Source organism: Grammomys surdaster, unplaced genomic scaffold (genome assembly GCF_004785775.1).
Source record: "Grammomys surdaster isolate TR1022 unplaced genomic scaffold, NIH_TR_1.0 126163, whole genome shotgun sequence".
In the NCBI taxonomy this organism is placed as follows: Eukaryota; Metazoa; Chordata; class Mammalia; order Rodentia; family Muridae; genus Grammomys; species Grammomys surdaster.
The window spans coordinates 8,292,995-8,309,886 of NW_021620970.1; the positions used below are offsets into that span (position 1 = coordinate 8,292,995).

The following is a 16,892-nucleotide window of genomic DNA, read 5'->3' on the forward strand; positions in this document are numbered from 1 at the left end:
TTCACATAGAAAAAAAATTAATCTAGAATGTATACTAAAACCTTTAGATATTTTAAGTGAAAACCACAGAATTGTGAAGATGAAAAAATCATTATAATTATAAATGTTAACACTACCTGATTTTGTCGTTTAAATTTTTAGAACATTATTTGTATGTGGGCCATGGTGTATGTGTGTATTGTGAATGCACATCAGCATAGTGTACGTGCACTTGTGTGCTTGCACATGGAGACCAGAAGAAGACAGCAGGTGTCTTCTGCTGCTTCCTGTCCTAATTTTTTGAGACAAAGTCTGTCTCTCTGAACCCAAAGGCAGCAGGAACTAGCTTTCTGAAACTAATTCTAAATTCCAGTGTGTGTATGTGTGTGTGTGTGTGTGTGTGTGTGTGTGTGTGTAAGGTGGTTACAGGTGCATGTAGCCATGCCTGACCTTTAGTTGGATGGTAGGATTTGAACTCAGGATTTTGATCTTGCAAAGCAAGAGATCTGACCCATCTCCTCACCCTTGCTTTTTATAGTTTTGAAGGAAATGTGTTTATCTTAACTTCCTTGCATTAAGATGTAGATGCAGATTCATTGGATTTGTAGATATTCAATACGTTCTCGACACGTTCAGAACATCGTGGTCAATAATCTTCATGAAAATGTATTACATCCTCAATCCATATTTGAGGACTTGGTGAGGTGCATGAAACCCTTCTGAGCTGCTCTGCACATGTGGCTTGAGCTAACGCTGTGCACATGCTTAGTGCCATTCGTTGTGATTTTTTGCTTGTCAGCTAAAAACTTTGAGACTTTTTTTGGCTTATAGATATGCAGTTTATTATATTTATCTTATTTTATTTATATTATATTTATTTATTTTATTCTACTTTAGGAGAGGTTTGCAGAATCCAATTTCATAAAAACATTTCCTTATTTTTCTTAGGCCTTTTCTTTTACCATCCACAGATCAAAACCCCAAGTCATTAATAGATGATTTAACAGTTGTAGATTAAGACAGTAAGTTAAAGTGAGTGTGTGCACATGTGTGTGCGTGCATATTTGTTTGTGTGTGTGTGTGTGTGTGTGTGTGTGTATGTGTGTTTCATGGTAGGATGGGTCTGGGGGTTGAGGAGGTAGTTGGGAGAACTGCCATAGGAGAGGGAAACAGTATTATTGCTTTCATAGGCTCCGAGTTTACCTTTGCTTGTCAAGGGGTCTCCTCTCCTCAGTACTCCATTGGTGAATAGCACCAGTAAAGGAATTTGTCAGACCCAGGGCGGTACAGGAGTTATATAGGAAAATAGTAATGCACCCCAGGAAAATAAAGAAGGATTCGCTCAGGAAACCCAATGGAAACAGCTGCACTGGTAAGATGTGAATAATACAATTCCTAGTCATATGTTGCCATAAATAGAGATTTGGGAATTTGTCATTCGCCTTATTTAAAATTCAGAAATATTAAAGGTACAGGTTCTCTCATTACAGAAATAATAGAATTCCAGCTATTGCCGAGTTAGGGTCATTTAAATGGATCTAGCATGCATTATATCCGTAAGTGGAACATCTGTATGAAATGTCCACCTGCTGATCAACTACCCCTACCCCACTCACAATTCAGTGAACAGCACTTAATCATTTTAAGACTTCTTCTAATGATTCCTTATCTAGATTAACATTTTAAGCACAAATACTTTCAGGCATTAAAACCCTCACACTAAATGAAATTGCATTGTCTTGTTTACCCTTGTTGATTAATAAGCAATCTGTTAACTGTTAGAACCGTCCAATTGTGGCAGTAGAGGGAGATTAGTAATTCAGTGATGTTTGTGGTATAATCATCATTTCTGCTGAAGGCTTTGAATTAGAATATCACTTACACACTATCCGTAGGCAAAGAAAGGATATAATATTTTTAGACATGTGTACCCACTATATTGCTTTCATTGTTCAGCTTAGGGTCAGCACAGCAATACAAATGCTTCTGGGGGGCAAAATGCTATTTTGATGCATGCATATCCTTTTTAAATAGTGTGAGTGTCTATTAAAAGAAACAGAGCAAACAGCAAACTGTGCAGTAATAATCCAGTATCTTGATTTCTGTTTTAAGAACATTATTGCTTTGTTAATCAAGCGTTGGAAGAAAATATTGCCTACTGTTTTTTTGTTTCGTTTTGATTTTTAGATAATAGAGTTTACATATGAAGATTCTTTGCAATATTATTTATTTTTTGCAAGTGAAATACTGAACTTTTTCCCTCCGAAGAATTTAGGGATAAATGTAGAAGAATGATTACGTTTTCATTTTCTTTCTACTTCTTGTTGCATTTCCTTTGACCTTGAAACACCACCTTTCAGTTTGTTTGACTGGAATTCATAGAACTTAAGTGATTTTTTTTCACCATGTGAGAAACTGTTAATACCAAGGTGTCAAGACCAGAATTTCTAGTTTGGATAGATAAATCAGCGAGAAGGAAATGAGGACACAGAAGCCCCTAAAACCTCTAGCGTTCATCAGCTATGTATTGTAGGCCGCCAACCTCGAGGAAACTGTAGGTCCCTTTGCTTGCCCTAGTGTTAGAAGCTGAGTATATCCCTACAATGTGAAATTAAGATGGAAATACTCACCTCAGGGTGTCAGAACGTCAGTCCTGCAAACACACACAAACTGGTCTTTTTCTGCATTGCAGTCACTCTGTCATGAGATCAAGCAGCGTCGTCGAGGAGTGGCCTCCATTCTGAGGTTGTGCCAGCACCTCCTGGATGACCGGGACACCTGCAATCTGAACGCAGATCACCAGCCCATGCAGTTGATCATTGTAAACCTCGAAAGGAGGTGGGAAGCCATCGTCATGCAAGCTGTCCAGTGGCAAACACGGTTACGAAAGAAGATGGGGAAAGAATCTGTGAGTGTCTTCTTCCAGCAGAATCAGCTCTCTTTTTGACAAACGCATACCCCTAGGGTTTGGGCCATACATTCATCATATACCCTACGATTTGGGCCATATATTCACCATATAAGCTTCCTTGCAAACTAGACGCATAACTATGCACTAACCAAAAGCTCCATTCATTGTAACACAGACAGTTACTCACTTTACTGACATGCATTTTAGCATATCTCATTGTCTTTTGAAAAAAGTCACATGTGTATTTTGGTTAACCTTACCACTAAAGCTAGTGATTCTTTTATTTCTTCCTTGACCAAACATATTCACGAAGTATATGATCCTCCAAGAATATTTTGGTAGGAGGTATCTCCGTGCTCTGATTGTGTGGAGCAGTGTGCACGTACAGTTTCATTGCTGAATATTTATTGTTTATCTTTCCCTTTAATGAGGAGATGACACCATCTGTACACCTGTCCCCACTGGTCCTGCTTCGAGTGTCTTCTGATGGATTACTGAGAGCTGTCAAGTTTCTTCCTAGAGTTTAATGCAGTGTTCATAGTAGGGGGTAGTCATTCCCATTAACAATTTGCCAGATTTGAGAGCGCAGGTTTAAGCAGTTACTAGGAGAAAGAAACATGTAAAAGTAGGAGTTGTTTTATTATAATATAGAATACACATTTACTCTGAAAGCCTTCATATTCTTGGGAGAAATAGTCGTTGAAAAAGAATGTATTTCTGAAATGACCTTGACATCGGTGTTTATTAGTTCGAGGGCCAGTTTTCACATTTGACTTACATAAATGAAATACAAATATAGAGTGGGGTGATGTGTGTGTGTGTGTGTGTGTGTGTGTGTGTATTTCAGCTTGACATGGAAAGCTCAGAGTAAAAAGAAGGAAAACCAATATAAAAATCTTATCATTGAAAATAGTTTCACGTACAAATTCTATTCTTAACAAAGCCATAGGACTTACTTTCTGGTATGTTTTATGGTGAGGACTTAGGGTAGGAAGACAGTGAATCATTCGACCTATTGGTCTGCCCGTTTTGCCTTTGTGGCTGTGCTGTGTCTAGGAGATAGTTTCTCTCAACAGTTCTGTTCAATTGATCTTAGCTGAAGTTAAACTTCTTAAGACCTCCAACTTATTATCAATAACCAGAGTCAACATAATAGGATGAGTTTTCTTGAAATAATGTTTTTGTTGTGAAGCTGTTTAGCTAACATCTTTTCTTCCCCTGCCTCCTCCCTCCCCCCCCCCTCCCCCCCCCCCTCCCTCCCTCCCTCCCTCCCTCCCTTTTCCTCTTCTTCTTGATAATGTTTGTAAAGGCAAAAGAGGTTGCTATTCTTTCCTCTACTTTGCAGTGATGATAACGTGACTTAATTAAGCACCAGTGGCATTTTACAGTATTCAACTGGATGAGTAAAGACAAGTAATTGTCTTTCAGGATTTATTTGAATCATAGGATTAGGAATGCTGGATTGGACTATACATACTAGATGTAGGGAATGGATATTTGCTTGTGTGTATGTGTGTGTGTGTGTGTGTATATGAGGGGGTAGCCACAAGTGCCCTTGAGTGTGATATCTGAGGGTTTGTGCATGTGCATGTGTGTATGCCAGTGAGGATGCTCCCATGTGGAGGCCAGAAGAACATGTCCTACTCTGTCACTCTCTTATTCTCTTGATACAGGGTCTCACAGAATCTGTAGCTAAGCTGGTTATCAGCAAGCCCCAGCGATCCATCCTTTTCTTTCCACTCCTCACAGCACTCGAGTTATATGCACACCCCACTGTTACGTGTGTGCCGGCGATCTGAACACTGGTCCTGTTGCTTGCACAGAAAACATCTTACCTGCCAAGGCATCTACCAATCCTCTGGGTTGTTTTGCCTACATCTATTGTAAAGGCAGGTTGCTTCTTGGAAGCTTGATCTGCTAGAGAGAGGTTATGTAACCTGCAGAGAAGAGTCAGTCTCTCCTAATTAGGTGATTTGGAATGATGAAGAGAGTAATCAAATAGGCTGAAAGACTCCCAGGAAAGGAGTGGAAAGGTAGTAAGTGGCCCAGGGCTAACAATGCAATGAACTCAGGGGATTGTTGAACTGAGGCTGTTTCTCTGTTTCTTGGCCCTGCAGTTGAGTGAGGAGTAGAACTTGCTTTTATGATCATACAAGTATTTTGATAATGCACGAGGTGACCTTTGCCAAAGGTCATAGGTCCACAAGTGACCTGTTTACCTGTCCATCATACACCTTCACTCCCCTCCATTTCCTGATTTCTACTGCTGTATTTCCAAAACTTGCCATATATTTTGCACACATAGGCCCTTGGTGAATATTTGCTGAATAAGTGAATATATGACTTTGTTTAGTAAATTTCTTTCATTCAGGCATTGGGATAACTGTATACTATACCCATCTAATTCTAATTTTTCATTGTTTACAAAAAAGTCAATGTATCTCTGAGCATCATGCTTTGGGAATAATTTTATTTCTGTAAGAATATTTTACCTTCATAAGCTAACTTTTACTCTTCTTTATCTAATAAGGTTTTCTCAGACTCTTTGGTCTTTTTTCTCAGTTCAAGGAAACTTTTAGCCTCTGCATGAGATCTGAGGAGGCCAATATGGCTAATTCATTGTAAATCTTTAGGGTGCTGGAAAGCAGAGGGCTCCATCGTCAGGAAGCTCCAGTGCTAACAAAAGCGTCTTCTGAGGTCTCCAGCAGATTGAAGAGAAAAAAATTGAAGAGAACAATTTGCTTCTTTGAAGCTAGAAATAGTTCAATTTTTGTTCAGGTGCATTAGGAAATGTTACTATCAGAGTGTGATGTGTCATCTCAGTTGTGAACTGGATGGGATCTAAAGTCACATGGGAGATGGGCCTCTGGACACCCTTTTGTTTTCCAAAACAGGGTTTCTGTGTGAAGTCCTGGCTGTCCTGGAACTTACTCTATTGACCAGGCTAGCTTTTAACCCAGAGATCTGCTTGCCTCTACCTCTCAAGTGCTGGGATTAAAGGCATGCCCCAGCATCACTGGACCTATGGGCATACTTATAGACCTACCCACTGTGAGTGGAACCATTCCCTAGGCTGGGATAAAGTGAGCTGAACACTAGTGTTGCTCTCTGCTTCTTGGCTTTGAACACAATGGGATCATCTACCTCAAGCTCCTACTGCTATGACACCCCTGCTATCTCAAGCTGAACTCTAACCACCGAACATTTTTTCATGGTTACATGCAGACATGATCAAGTTGATAAGAACCAGTGCTGAAAAGCATCTTCAGGCAACTAGAGGAGGGATGAGAGGTGGGCTTAAGAAAAGCAACTGCCAGCTTTTCAGCTTCCAGAAGCAATGGAAGTCAGGAGATGGAAAAGGTGGAAATGGAGGTGAAGCAGCAACGTAAGAAAAGAACCTAGACTTTCCTAACAGAGCAAGTAACATCCAGAAAGGAAAAGAAATATGGGTTCTAAATATCTATGGGTAAAGCAGTCATCCTGGTGTACTTACACTACTAGAAATGTTAAGGGAAAGCCATCAACCAAGCAAAACTTACATCCAATAGAAACCTGGATGCACACAGAGGAATAAAGACCATGGAAATGATAACTGGGAGTAAATGAGAAGCGCTTTCCCTATTATTTCAATCTCTTTAAGTGTTAATAGACTGTTTAAATCAAGATAATAGCAGTGCATGGTACAATTTATAGCACAGAGGATGAAATGTACAACAACAGTATCACAAAGGCCGGGAAGCAGAACTGCCAGGGTGCTTTGTACCGTTTTTATTTTATGTGAGGTACTAGAACATCCTTTAAAGGGAGACCATGATAAGATCAAATGTGTATGTGGCTGTTACACCTTAAAAATACAGCAAAACAAAAAGCTAGAGTAAGATACAAAAGGAAATGAAGCAGGATCATTTTTTAAATCCCCAGGTAAAGAAAATAAGAAACAGATGTAATAAGGTTTTTTTTTTTTTAACAAAAAAGGCAAGATGAAGATTTAAAGTGGCTGCATCAATAGTCCTAGTAAATGAAACAGACTGAAACTACTTAAAAGAAAGTAATTGTTAAATTGGGTAAACTCAACCACACATTGCCTACCCAGGAGTGGTACAGTGAGTATATTAATATTAAGCAAAGTAGATTTCAGAGCAACGAAATTACAATGTATAAAGAAGGGCATGTCTTCACCATGGGAGTTCCAATTTACTACAATAACAAGACATTTCTAAGTGTCTAGGACAGAAATACACACAGAAAACCTACAGTACTGTGAAGAGGCAAACAACAACAACAACAACAAAACAGAATATCAAACAAGATTTCCAACAGTTTGTCTCAATAACTGAGAGAGCAGAAAATCAGTATGAATGTAAGAGGACATGAATGATAGCTTGAGACAGCATGACCTAACTGAATACTTCAACTCTTATGAAAAAAGCAAGATGGCATAGACAGAAGCTGACCCCTTTCATCACTGGTGGGACAGTTGATTGTTGCACCTGTCGGGTATGATATGGAAGTCCTGTAGTATTTAAAAATAGAATTACTGTTTGAGCCCATGCCCTCTGTCCTGGGTATGTTCATCCCCTCATTAAAGAGTCTGTATACCCATGATCTTCACAACATTATCCACCATAACCAAGGTATGGAAACTGAGGTGATCACTAATGAATGAATCAAGGAAAATCGTGATTTTATATTCATCCTTCTGAAGAAATGAAGATTCTGACATTTACAACAATATAGAAAACCCTAGAGGGCACCATATGACGTTAAATAAGTGGACACCAAAGAAAAATATTAGACAATTTGATTCATATGTGGAATTTTAGAATAGGAACAGAGGAGAATGGTGGTTCCTGAGGCAGGGGACAGGAAACATGGGAAGACATCAAAGAATGCAGTTTCAGTTGTGGTAGAATGAATACTCTGGAGATGTAACGTATAAAAGGACGGATGTAGTTGATAGTATCGCCTTGCATACTATACGTGGTAAGACAGTAAGTTTTAGGCATTCTTACCATACACATTTCCAAAAGAAACTCTGAAATTATGGATATGTGAATTTTATGGACTGTAATATTCACTTCACTGTATGTCTGCATATCAAAGCATGATGATAATCTTACACACACATATGAGTGCACACACACGCATATATAATTGGTAAGCATGCCATCTAATAACAAGATGACATTATTTTTAAATGTATACAGTACACATATCAAAACTCTTCTGAATCACTAACCAATTTTTAGAAGAACTCATAATGCACAGGCGTAACCAAGATATGGTAGACGAGTGTTGCCATGCTCACGTGACACAAAGTGTGCTCTTTGTCTATCACAGGATTCACTTAGAAATGTACGGGGACATTTTTCAAATCGATGTAAAGTAACATACTTAACGTTTGTACCATATCCTTGTTCCATGCTTGGAAGATCTTTGTGGACAATCCCTTTCTTGGTTTTCCAATTCAATGGTACACCCATTCGGAGATAACAGGCCAAATCATGGTAGAAACAAAGCCAGAATTTTCTACAACTTGCAGCTGTCTGAGGATGTAATTTCAGAAGAGACAAGCTGGAGGAGATCCAGGTGTCATTTCAGAATGGCCTGACAGAATGCTACAGCATCATGACCACTGGCCACTTCCTGGTTTGTTCCAAGATTTTGGAGATTATTTGGGAGTTGATTGTGACCACTGAGGACACTGGCCTTGAATGAAACAACACAGAATGAATAAACACTCCTATACAGATCTTCCTACAATTGCCAGTAGTATTCCCGCTGAGAAACACTTCATTCTGCCAAGGTTCAGACTATTCTTATTTTCATTCATATCCTTCATTCTGAGGACAGATGTCTTAAAATGTGTCTCTGAAACACAGTTACTATAGATTACTATAGAGACCCAAGGCCTTTTTTTTCTACAGTGCAACAGATCTTTTGTCTATAGAAGAGGTTATGAATCCAGGAGGGATGAAGGCACTGGAGGAGTGGGAAGAGGGAGACAAATGGTAGGAAGTGATATAAATATAGTGTATTTGTGTAATGAACTCTCAGAAATTAAAATCAGCTAAGTATTTAAAACAAGAAGAAGAGGAGGAGTGAGAGGGGGAGGAGGAGGATGAGGAAGTGGAGGAAGATGAAGAGGAGGAGGAAGAAGAGGAAGAGGAGGAAGAGGACTTGTTTTGCCAGGCATGGTGGCATGAGCTATAATCTTAGCACTCCAGATGAAAAGACAGGAAAATGGAGAGTTTGAAGTCAGCCTGAGCTATATAGTACATTCCAAGCTAGCCTGTGCTACTTGGTGAGAACTTGTCTGGAAACAAAACAAAACAAAACAAAACAAAACAAAACAAAATAAAACACAACAAAACAAAAAACATAGGAGTAATGAAAGACAGGAAGAAATTTTTCTTTAGTATCTGTTTTCCTATCAATTTTGATTTCTTCTGAGAGCTGGCTGTGGATGGTTCTATCACTATTTTCTTAGGCAGAGTTGTCACCAGTAGTTAAAAAAAATTCTTGCTTTTTAAACGAACATTTAAGCAGAAATAATCTAGGGTCCTTTGAACCTTTGCTGTGTGGAAGTGCATGTTCAAGTTCTTAGTGGGTCGAGGGTTGAGGTTTTATCTTCACATGCACAGTTTTCTTCCTCTGATCCTTCAGAGCTCTACGGAGAATAGAACTTTGCGTCCAGAAACACCTTACACATCTAATGGCCTTGAAAGTATACAACACATCTAGCCACATAATTGAAAATAATAAGGCCAGGATAAATGGGATGGCCCCAGGGTAAAACACCCAAGGGATTCAATTGGTGTCACTTTGCATCAACGTCCATGCATCATGGTAATTGAGGTAACATAACCAATTACCACATTTTAATTAGAGTTCTAAGAACTTGAGGAAAATTGCAATGATGGGCCCGCTCACTTTTTAAAAGAAAAGAAAGAATGAAATAATAGGAGAGGAACCTGACACTTCGCATTGCTCAGGTTCCTTACAAACTTTCCTGTAGAAAGCGCCCCCCTCTCTTTCTCTCTCTCTCCCCCTCTCCCTCTGTCTCTCCTTTTTTTCTTTCTTTCTCTCTGAACACATTCCCATTTGGGCTGTACTATTACTGGTGATACATTTTGAAAATAAGAACTTTTAAATGCTATTTTGTATTACTTAGGTAATAGTGTCCTCGCTCTGACCTAACTAATAATTTTACAATGTTATTAGTGAAGAAATTCCTTATAATACAACCCAACTTATAATTTTACTTTATCTAGGTGTCTTTCACATTGTAACCTGGAGAGTCATCCTAAGTAGTAACATACTAATAAAGTACACATTTCTCTGACTCTGGTCACTAAACAAAAATAGACTTAGATTCCACCCCTACCCCCCATGAACAAAAATTAAATGCAGAAAGAATTACTGCATTTAGAAAATAAATTTGACTTGTGGCAATTATTTTTATAAGGCTAGAGTTTAAGTGAGAAACCTCCTGTAAAATTTTACTGCCGCTACATAATCAAGTAATTATGTAATTACTTGTACTTAATTGCTTACAAGAGAGATGGTTGTTAAAAAAAAATCTTTATACATGTCAAAAACAGCTTCCTTCTTTAGAATATTTCTACCCAGTCTCCCAATATCAAAACGCTTTCACTAGCAGTACCCTATAAATATAGGTATGAAAGTGCATCATGCCGATATCTACATGCCCTCTCTCTTGTTTCTACTTATGGTCAGAGAGGGAGAGGAGAAGAGAAAAGGGAGAGAGAACTAGGAAGAGGAGGATGGAGGAAGAGAAGCAAGAGTAGGAGAAGGAATGAAAGAAGGAAGAAACATTTTAAATTGAAGTTGAATGTTGATATACATGATGTTACGCTGAAGAACTCTCCATAGGCAGAGTGAATTTCTCAAGGGAAATGGGTTACTTCCCTGAGCATTACAAATACTGTGATGAAGAGTTTGACCATTAGTGTGTTACTGTGCCAAGTCACTTTTCTTGTTACACCTCCATGTCTTCATCTGGAAGGCTGAAAGGACAGTACCACTTGCATCTCAGTGAGGTTAAATGAATCAGTGTGGAAGGTGTTTCCAACAGTTGTGAGCACATTGCCAATTGCTCTTGGCATGTATCGTATTGCTCTAAGCAAGTCTTACTCTTAAAGTTGGCATATTTATTAAGTATCCTGACTGACTATTGCCTATGACAGTCAACATCATGGGTGAAAGCTGCCTATACGGAAAATCTTTGTTGGATGCTTTCCATTTTCTGCAGAACAGAAACTAAAATAACCTGTTGTACAATTAGTCTCAAGAACACTCCTGGAGGTATTTTGCCCATACACATGAGTATTGTCTAAAAATACATCTCTTTGTAGTAGCCGGATCCTGCCACTGTGAGCCTTGGCTGAGTTCACAGATCTGTTGTATGTAGGTTGTATGTATGTACGTGTTTTTGTATGTAACCTACAGCTTACCTGTCACTCCTTTCCTGTCAAGCTCTTCCTGGCAAGAATTAAAACCTTCTGCCACTGCCATAGCTACTGCTTGTGGGCTCACCATAGGAACATTAAATTTTGTGGTTTAGCAAATATTGACCCCCCAGCACCAAAAGGTCCAGAACCTCTGGCTCCAAAGTTCCCTTGCTTTTTAGGTCCAAAATTTGAAAACAAAATGCTATAATGGCTGAGTAATAATAGCTCCCACCACCTCCAAAACTGTTTCCATCATCACTGGCGCCATTAAGGCCACCTGCACTGTCACAACCGCCACAGCTGCCACCAAAGCCACCATGACCACTGAAGTTTCTGCTATGACCAAAATTGTCATTGCCACCAAAGCCACCTCCATAATCAGCACCAAACATTCTGGAGCACACGACCTCTCTGGCCGAATGAAACACTAGCCATCACCTGCTTCCCTGGGGCTTTTTTCTTCCTTCACAGGGTGGCCACTCGCAGTATGATATTTCCAGATGACAACCTTATCCATGGAGTCACGGCCACCAGAGGTCACAAAAGCAGAGCCCCTCTGCTTTCTGCCATCGATGTCAATGGCACTTCAATTTCCTCCAAAACGTTCAAAATAATCTCACAGGTTTTCTTCAGTGTCTTCCTTAATGAGAACAACAGAGATCTTTTTCAGTTACACAGGCACCTGGTTTTTGAGAGTCTTCTCTTGACACATGGCTCCCTTTGGCTCCACAACTCTAACCGTCACCTTGTGTGGCTTTGCACTGATAGCCTCATCCAGCACCTCCACGGTGGTATAGGTGACCAACCCAAAGCCCCTGGAACATCTGGTGTTTGGATGTCTCAGCACAGCACAGTTGGTGAGAGGAGGTCCCCAGTGCTCAAAACGCACCTTAGACCCATCAGATGTTTTGAAACTCAGCTGATCATTGACGAGCTTACACAGCTGCTTAAGACAAGGAGATGAGAGCCTGCACAATGATTCCCCTGCCCCATCAATGGGCAGACAGGAGTAAGCCAATGGGCGCGCTCACAAGCTTACATTTGTCAGTCTGTGCCTCACTGCCTGGGCTAGCCCAGTTAATATATTTGTGCTTAATAAAGCATGGCAACAAATGACAGATAGTGAGCAAAGAAGGAAATCCTTTCTTTTTGTTTCTGCTTAGGATTTTTATTTTAACATCTTTTTTATTTTGTCTTTTATTAGCATATACCAATGCGCAAAATAGTGAGTTTGATTGTGCTATTTTCATAAGTATATATGATACAGCCTGATCTCCTATCACCTTTTCTTGTTCCCCTGCCTCCCCCCTGCATTTCTTTTTGCTCTTCCCAAACACTCTCCCTTCTATTCAAAGCTGATCTTCTTCAGGTCTAGATTCCATACATGAGAGAAATCATGTGATGTTTGTCTTTGAGTGTAGCTCATTCTTTTAAACCTGATGATCTCTAGATTATGCCACTTTTCTTTAAATGATATTATTTCATCTTTTATGAACAAATATTTCCCATTGTCTATGTATTATACCCTTTTTTTATTCACTTGATCACTTTTTCTTGACACTTCTTTTAGGGATTTTAAAATTATTATTATCTAATTTTATCGATCTTTTGGCTGTCTCTAGTCTAATCTAGTTCTTTAAATTTTTTCTTGCTTGTCTTACCTTACAGTTTTAAGTTTTTCTTTGTAGCATTTAATTTTGCTTACTAGAGGTTCCATCTCTTCTTGTTTGAGCCATGTATGCATGTTATTGATTTCTCCATTGGAGGTTTTAGTACATTAATCATAGTTACTTAGAACTTCCTGGTAATTCTAAAATCTGTGTCCTATCGGTTATTTTTAAGGCTTATCTCATTAGACTTTCTGAGCTTTTAACATGTCTTATGTGGTTTGTGCTGTCTTTTAAAGATGGGCACTGTGTGTTAAACAATAAAAACTAAGTTAAATGGGCTCTTCACATGAATTTTTTAATATAGCTAAGAGTTGAGCCATATCTCATATAGTTACAGCTATGGTCCTTTTGTGCCGAGCTCTAAGCTTCTTACTGTTCTTGCTTTTGTCTCTCCTCTTATCACTGTTCTTATCTCCAGGATTCCCTGAGAGTCATCCTCAAATATCTTTTATCACTTCCAGCTCTAACTCACTGTTTTACCTGAGCCCCATTGAGGGACTTGACAAAGGGTGAGGGAGAAGATACATTCTCAAACACTGACCATATTTTCTAAGTGTGTTTGTCTTCGTGCTTACTGTCAGTGTCCCTGCTGTCTCTTAGTTTGTCTACCTGTTTAGTTAAGGTAGGAAGACTAGAGGGATTGATACCAGAGAAATGACCTTTTTCTTCCTGTTAGAATCCCAGTGGAAGACTAGCTTCCTTTCCATGCTAAGTATGCTTGTCTCTAAGTACCTCCTCTACTCTCCTCAGCATAAGAGTAGAGGAGACTTAAATGGCTGAAATCCCATGTGATTATTCCACCTCCTCATGTAAGATGTGTTGTAATTCCACCATGTTTAGAAACCAAAGTCCATAACTTCCCAAGCCCCCACAGACAGATCCTACTGCAACCACAGAAACATTTTGTACCAGCCCATGTATCTAGTTCTAAATACATATTTTTAAATTGCCAACGGATATGACCAAACAAGTCACAAATCAGTGAATAAGGTAACAAATAAACCATGCACGGGCATCTAACCTAACAAACCAGGAAAGAAGCGCAGAGGAACACGATCAGTACCATCAGAATATTTATCTTTTTAAGACTTTGTCTGCAGATAATCTGAACTAATCCTATGACAATATTCTCATGTTATCTATAAATCCATGCCCACAGTGGAAGTAATATGAAGTTCTTAAAAGTTTCCAGTGGATTTTTAAGAATATCTAAAATGATTAAGACTCACATTCATCATGAGTATTTTATGACCTGGAAAGTTTGATACAGTGCAGAGACAGGATGTGTGTACAGTGCTGATCCTGCCATGCATGCAGAGTGCAGTTCTGAATTTTAATATGTTTTACACATAATATGTTTTGTATGTCGGTGATTAAGTGAAATGTTAACTGGGTTATGTCAAAAATTTTATATTATTATTTTCCTTATGTAGTTTAAGGCTTAAAAGAATTTTTGTATTATAATACATCATTTTATAGGAGAATAGTTTTTCTAAAAATGTCCTGCCAAGCTCTCCAAACACATCCCTACCCAGTTTCAGTGTGAACACTCTGGTCCACATTGATCTCTCCCCTTTCTTTATTCATCCTGCACCGCCTGGCTTTCAAGTCCAGTTGCTCTTTTTATCTCAGTCTTGTCTCTAGGCAATCTCACCCCACCCATAGCTTCAGGAACTCCAGACACACAAAGTCAGGACTACAGCTCTCTAGAGATCTCCCTGAGGCATTTCAAACTCTGTCTGTTCAAAAGAAAAATCCTAATCTTTCCTGACAAACTGATCCTTCTCCAGTATAGATCTCAAGAAAAAAAAACACTGTCATCTCCTCAGCAGTGTAAAGGCAAAGAAGGGGTCCTCAGTCTCTTTTCACTGTATCCTGGGCATCCAGCTGATGGGTTTACGGCATAAAGAGCCCAGTCCCTTGAGTGCACCATGGCCACCGTAGTCCAAGCTGAATGAATCTCTAGCCAATGATTAGTTTGCATAGAGTACTTGAGCTATTCCCAGTACACAAAGCCAGCATTCAGTACACATGAGTTGGGCTTGCTCTTAGCTGTACCACTGCCTTTCTCAGATCGCCTGTGTTCTCTCCACCCTGAAGCTTGCGTAATCTGTTAAAAGTATTAATCTGATTACTTCTGTATCGGCTTGTCCAGGTTTGCTTCTAGTCCAATCTCTGCTCTCCCTGGAGGCCAGACCCTCTGCTTGCTGCCAAGCCTTCTAGTGCAGATCACTCCCTCTGCACTCCCTAGGCCAAAGCCTGGTCCCTTCTGCCTTCAGGGTGGATCCAGCCCTCAGTTCCCTCCCAGAAAATTCTTGTTATTCTCCAAACATTGACTACAATCCCACCTCTCAGGAAAGCTTTTCCTGACCTTCTGGAATAAACTGAACCTCTTCCCTGTATTGTATCAGAGACAAAAACTGACCCACTGGCTGCAAACCATACCTTTTTTTTTTTTCTTTTACTTTGTACATGGTACTCAATAAATTTTCTGAATATATAAACATAGTTTATTAATATATGTTTATGGCATAAATGAGTGGAGTTGTCTAAAACCGTTAGTAGTAACTTGCCTTAGGCTATTACTTATTTTCTGTTGTATCCCAGCCTGTCACCTAGTTCTTATAAGACTGCCTCATCACCTTCTGACACATCCATATTTTAAACAACCAAAGAAACCTCTTGTTTCCCTGTGAAGAAGTCTGTTCTGAATTGCCTAGCCATGAGCTAAGACATTAAAGTCTTTATAGGTCAGGAGTCCTGGGAAAAAGGAAAGAATGCCTACTAGTACGTAGCCTTTTACAGTGAGCAGCCACTTCTTTCCTTGTTCCCAGTAGCAAGTTCGCATTTTCTGTCTAATGACTTGGGAGCAGACAAAAAGCATGGTCTAGAAATACAGGCATTAAGCCTCAGCACCCATCTGTTGATTGTGAAGTCACATTAAATTCTGATCTGAGAGAAAACATTTAAGTGGAAATGCCACTACTATCAAATAACGGCCTCCTCCTGCTACAAGAAGATGAGTCTTACTCTGACTTTCTTTTTTACTCGGGTCTAATACTTAGGTCTGTTGTTTCACCTGGATTGCGTTTACAATTTTTAAACATATTTATGACTAAGTTTGCTGAATATCAGATAAAGTTTTTACGTTTAAATCATGGCAGGTTGAAATTAAAATATCAAAATTGAAAAGCCGATTTTTTGTGTATATAAAAGAAATGACATAGAACATTGCAGGTACAAGCCCATAGACTCAAGATATCAAAACTAAAGCTATTTTAACACAGATAAAAAAATTATATTCTTCCCACAGCCATAATGCTACCAGTTTATTACTGTTGGCTCACAATGTGCATTGTATTCTGAATGTTTAATCTATTTGCCTGCATGGCTTTTGTTGATTCTGCTGGTTTATGGGTTAGGAGGGAATGAAATTATGGATAATCTAGAAATACCTTGTGAGTACCCGGGGCATGCTTGCCACTTTGACATTTCCCTGCAGAAAACTATCTTCACTGTCAATGAACTTTTAAGCCATATATACTGACAGTAAGACAGTACTGACATAGATGAGACAATAATTACTCCAAACTGTTTGAGATAAAAATGACAGCATCTGTCACAAAATCAGCTGTGAGATGCTTTCTGCGTGTTTGGTGTCCGGGCAGTACCATGTTGGGTTCAATTAATATCTGTTAAATAAATAAATGATTGTGCTAAATGGTAGGACTCTACCTCTAATATAAGAATCAAATGAGAGAGAGAGAGAGAGAGAGAGAGAGAGAGAGAGAGAGAGAGACCTCTGAGGGCTAAGTGATTTTGAAATTATTCTTTAGAAGAATCTATGACTGGATTTGA

The 16,892-nt window shown here is 39.1% G+C and overlaps 1 protein-coding gene across 1 annotated transcript in view; it reads left to right on the forward strand.

Moving 5' to 3' along the window:
• The window catches only part of Akap6 (A-kinase anchoring protein 6), a 414,932-nt gene that overhangs the window by 374,166 nt on the left and 23,874 nt on the right, over nucleotides 1–16,892 (forward strand). The window contains exon 12 of the mRNA XM_028757469.1: nucleotides 2,672–2,887. Coding sequence (XP_028613302.1) covers nucleotides 2,672–2,887 — 216 coding nt within the window. The remainder of the gene's footprint in view (nucleotides 1–2,671; nucleotides 2,888–16,892) is intronic.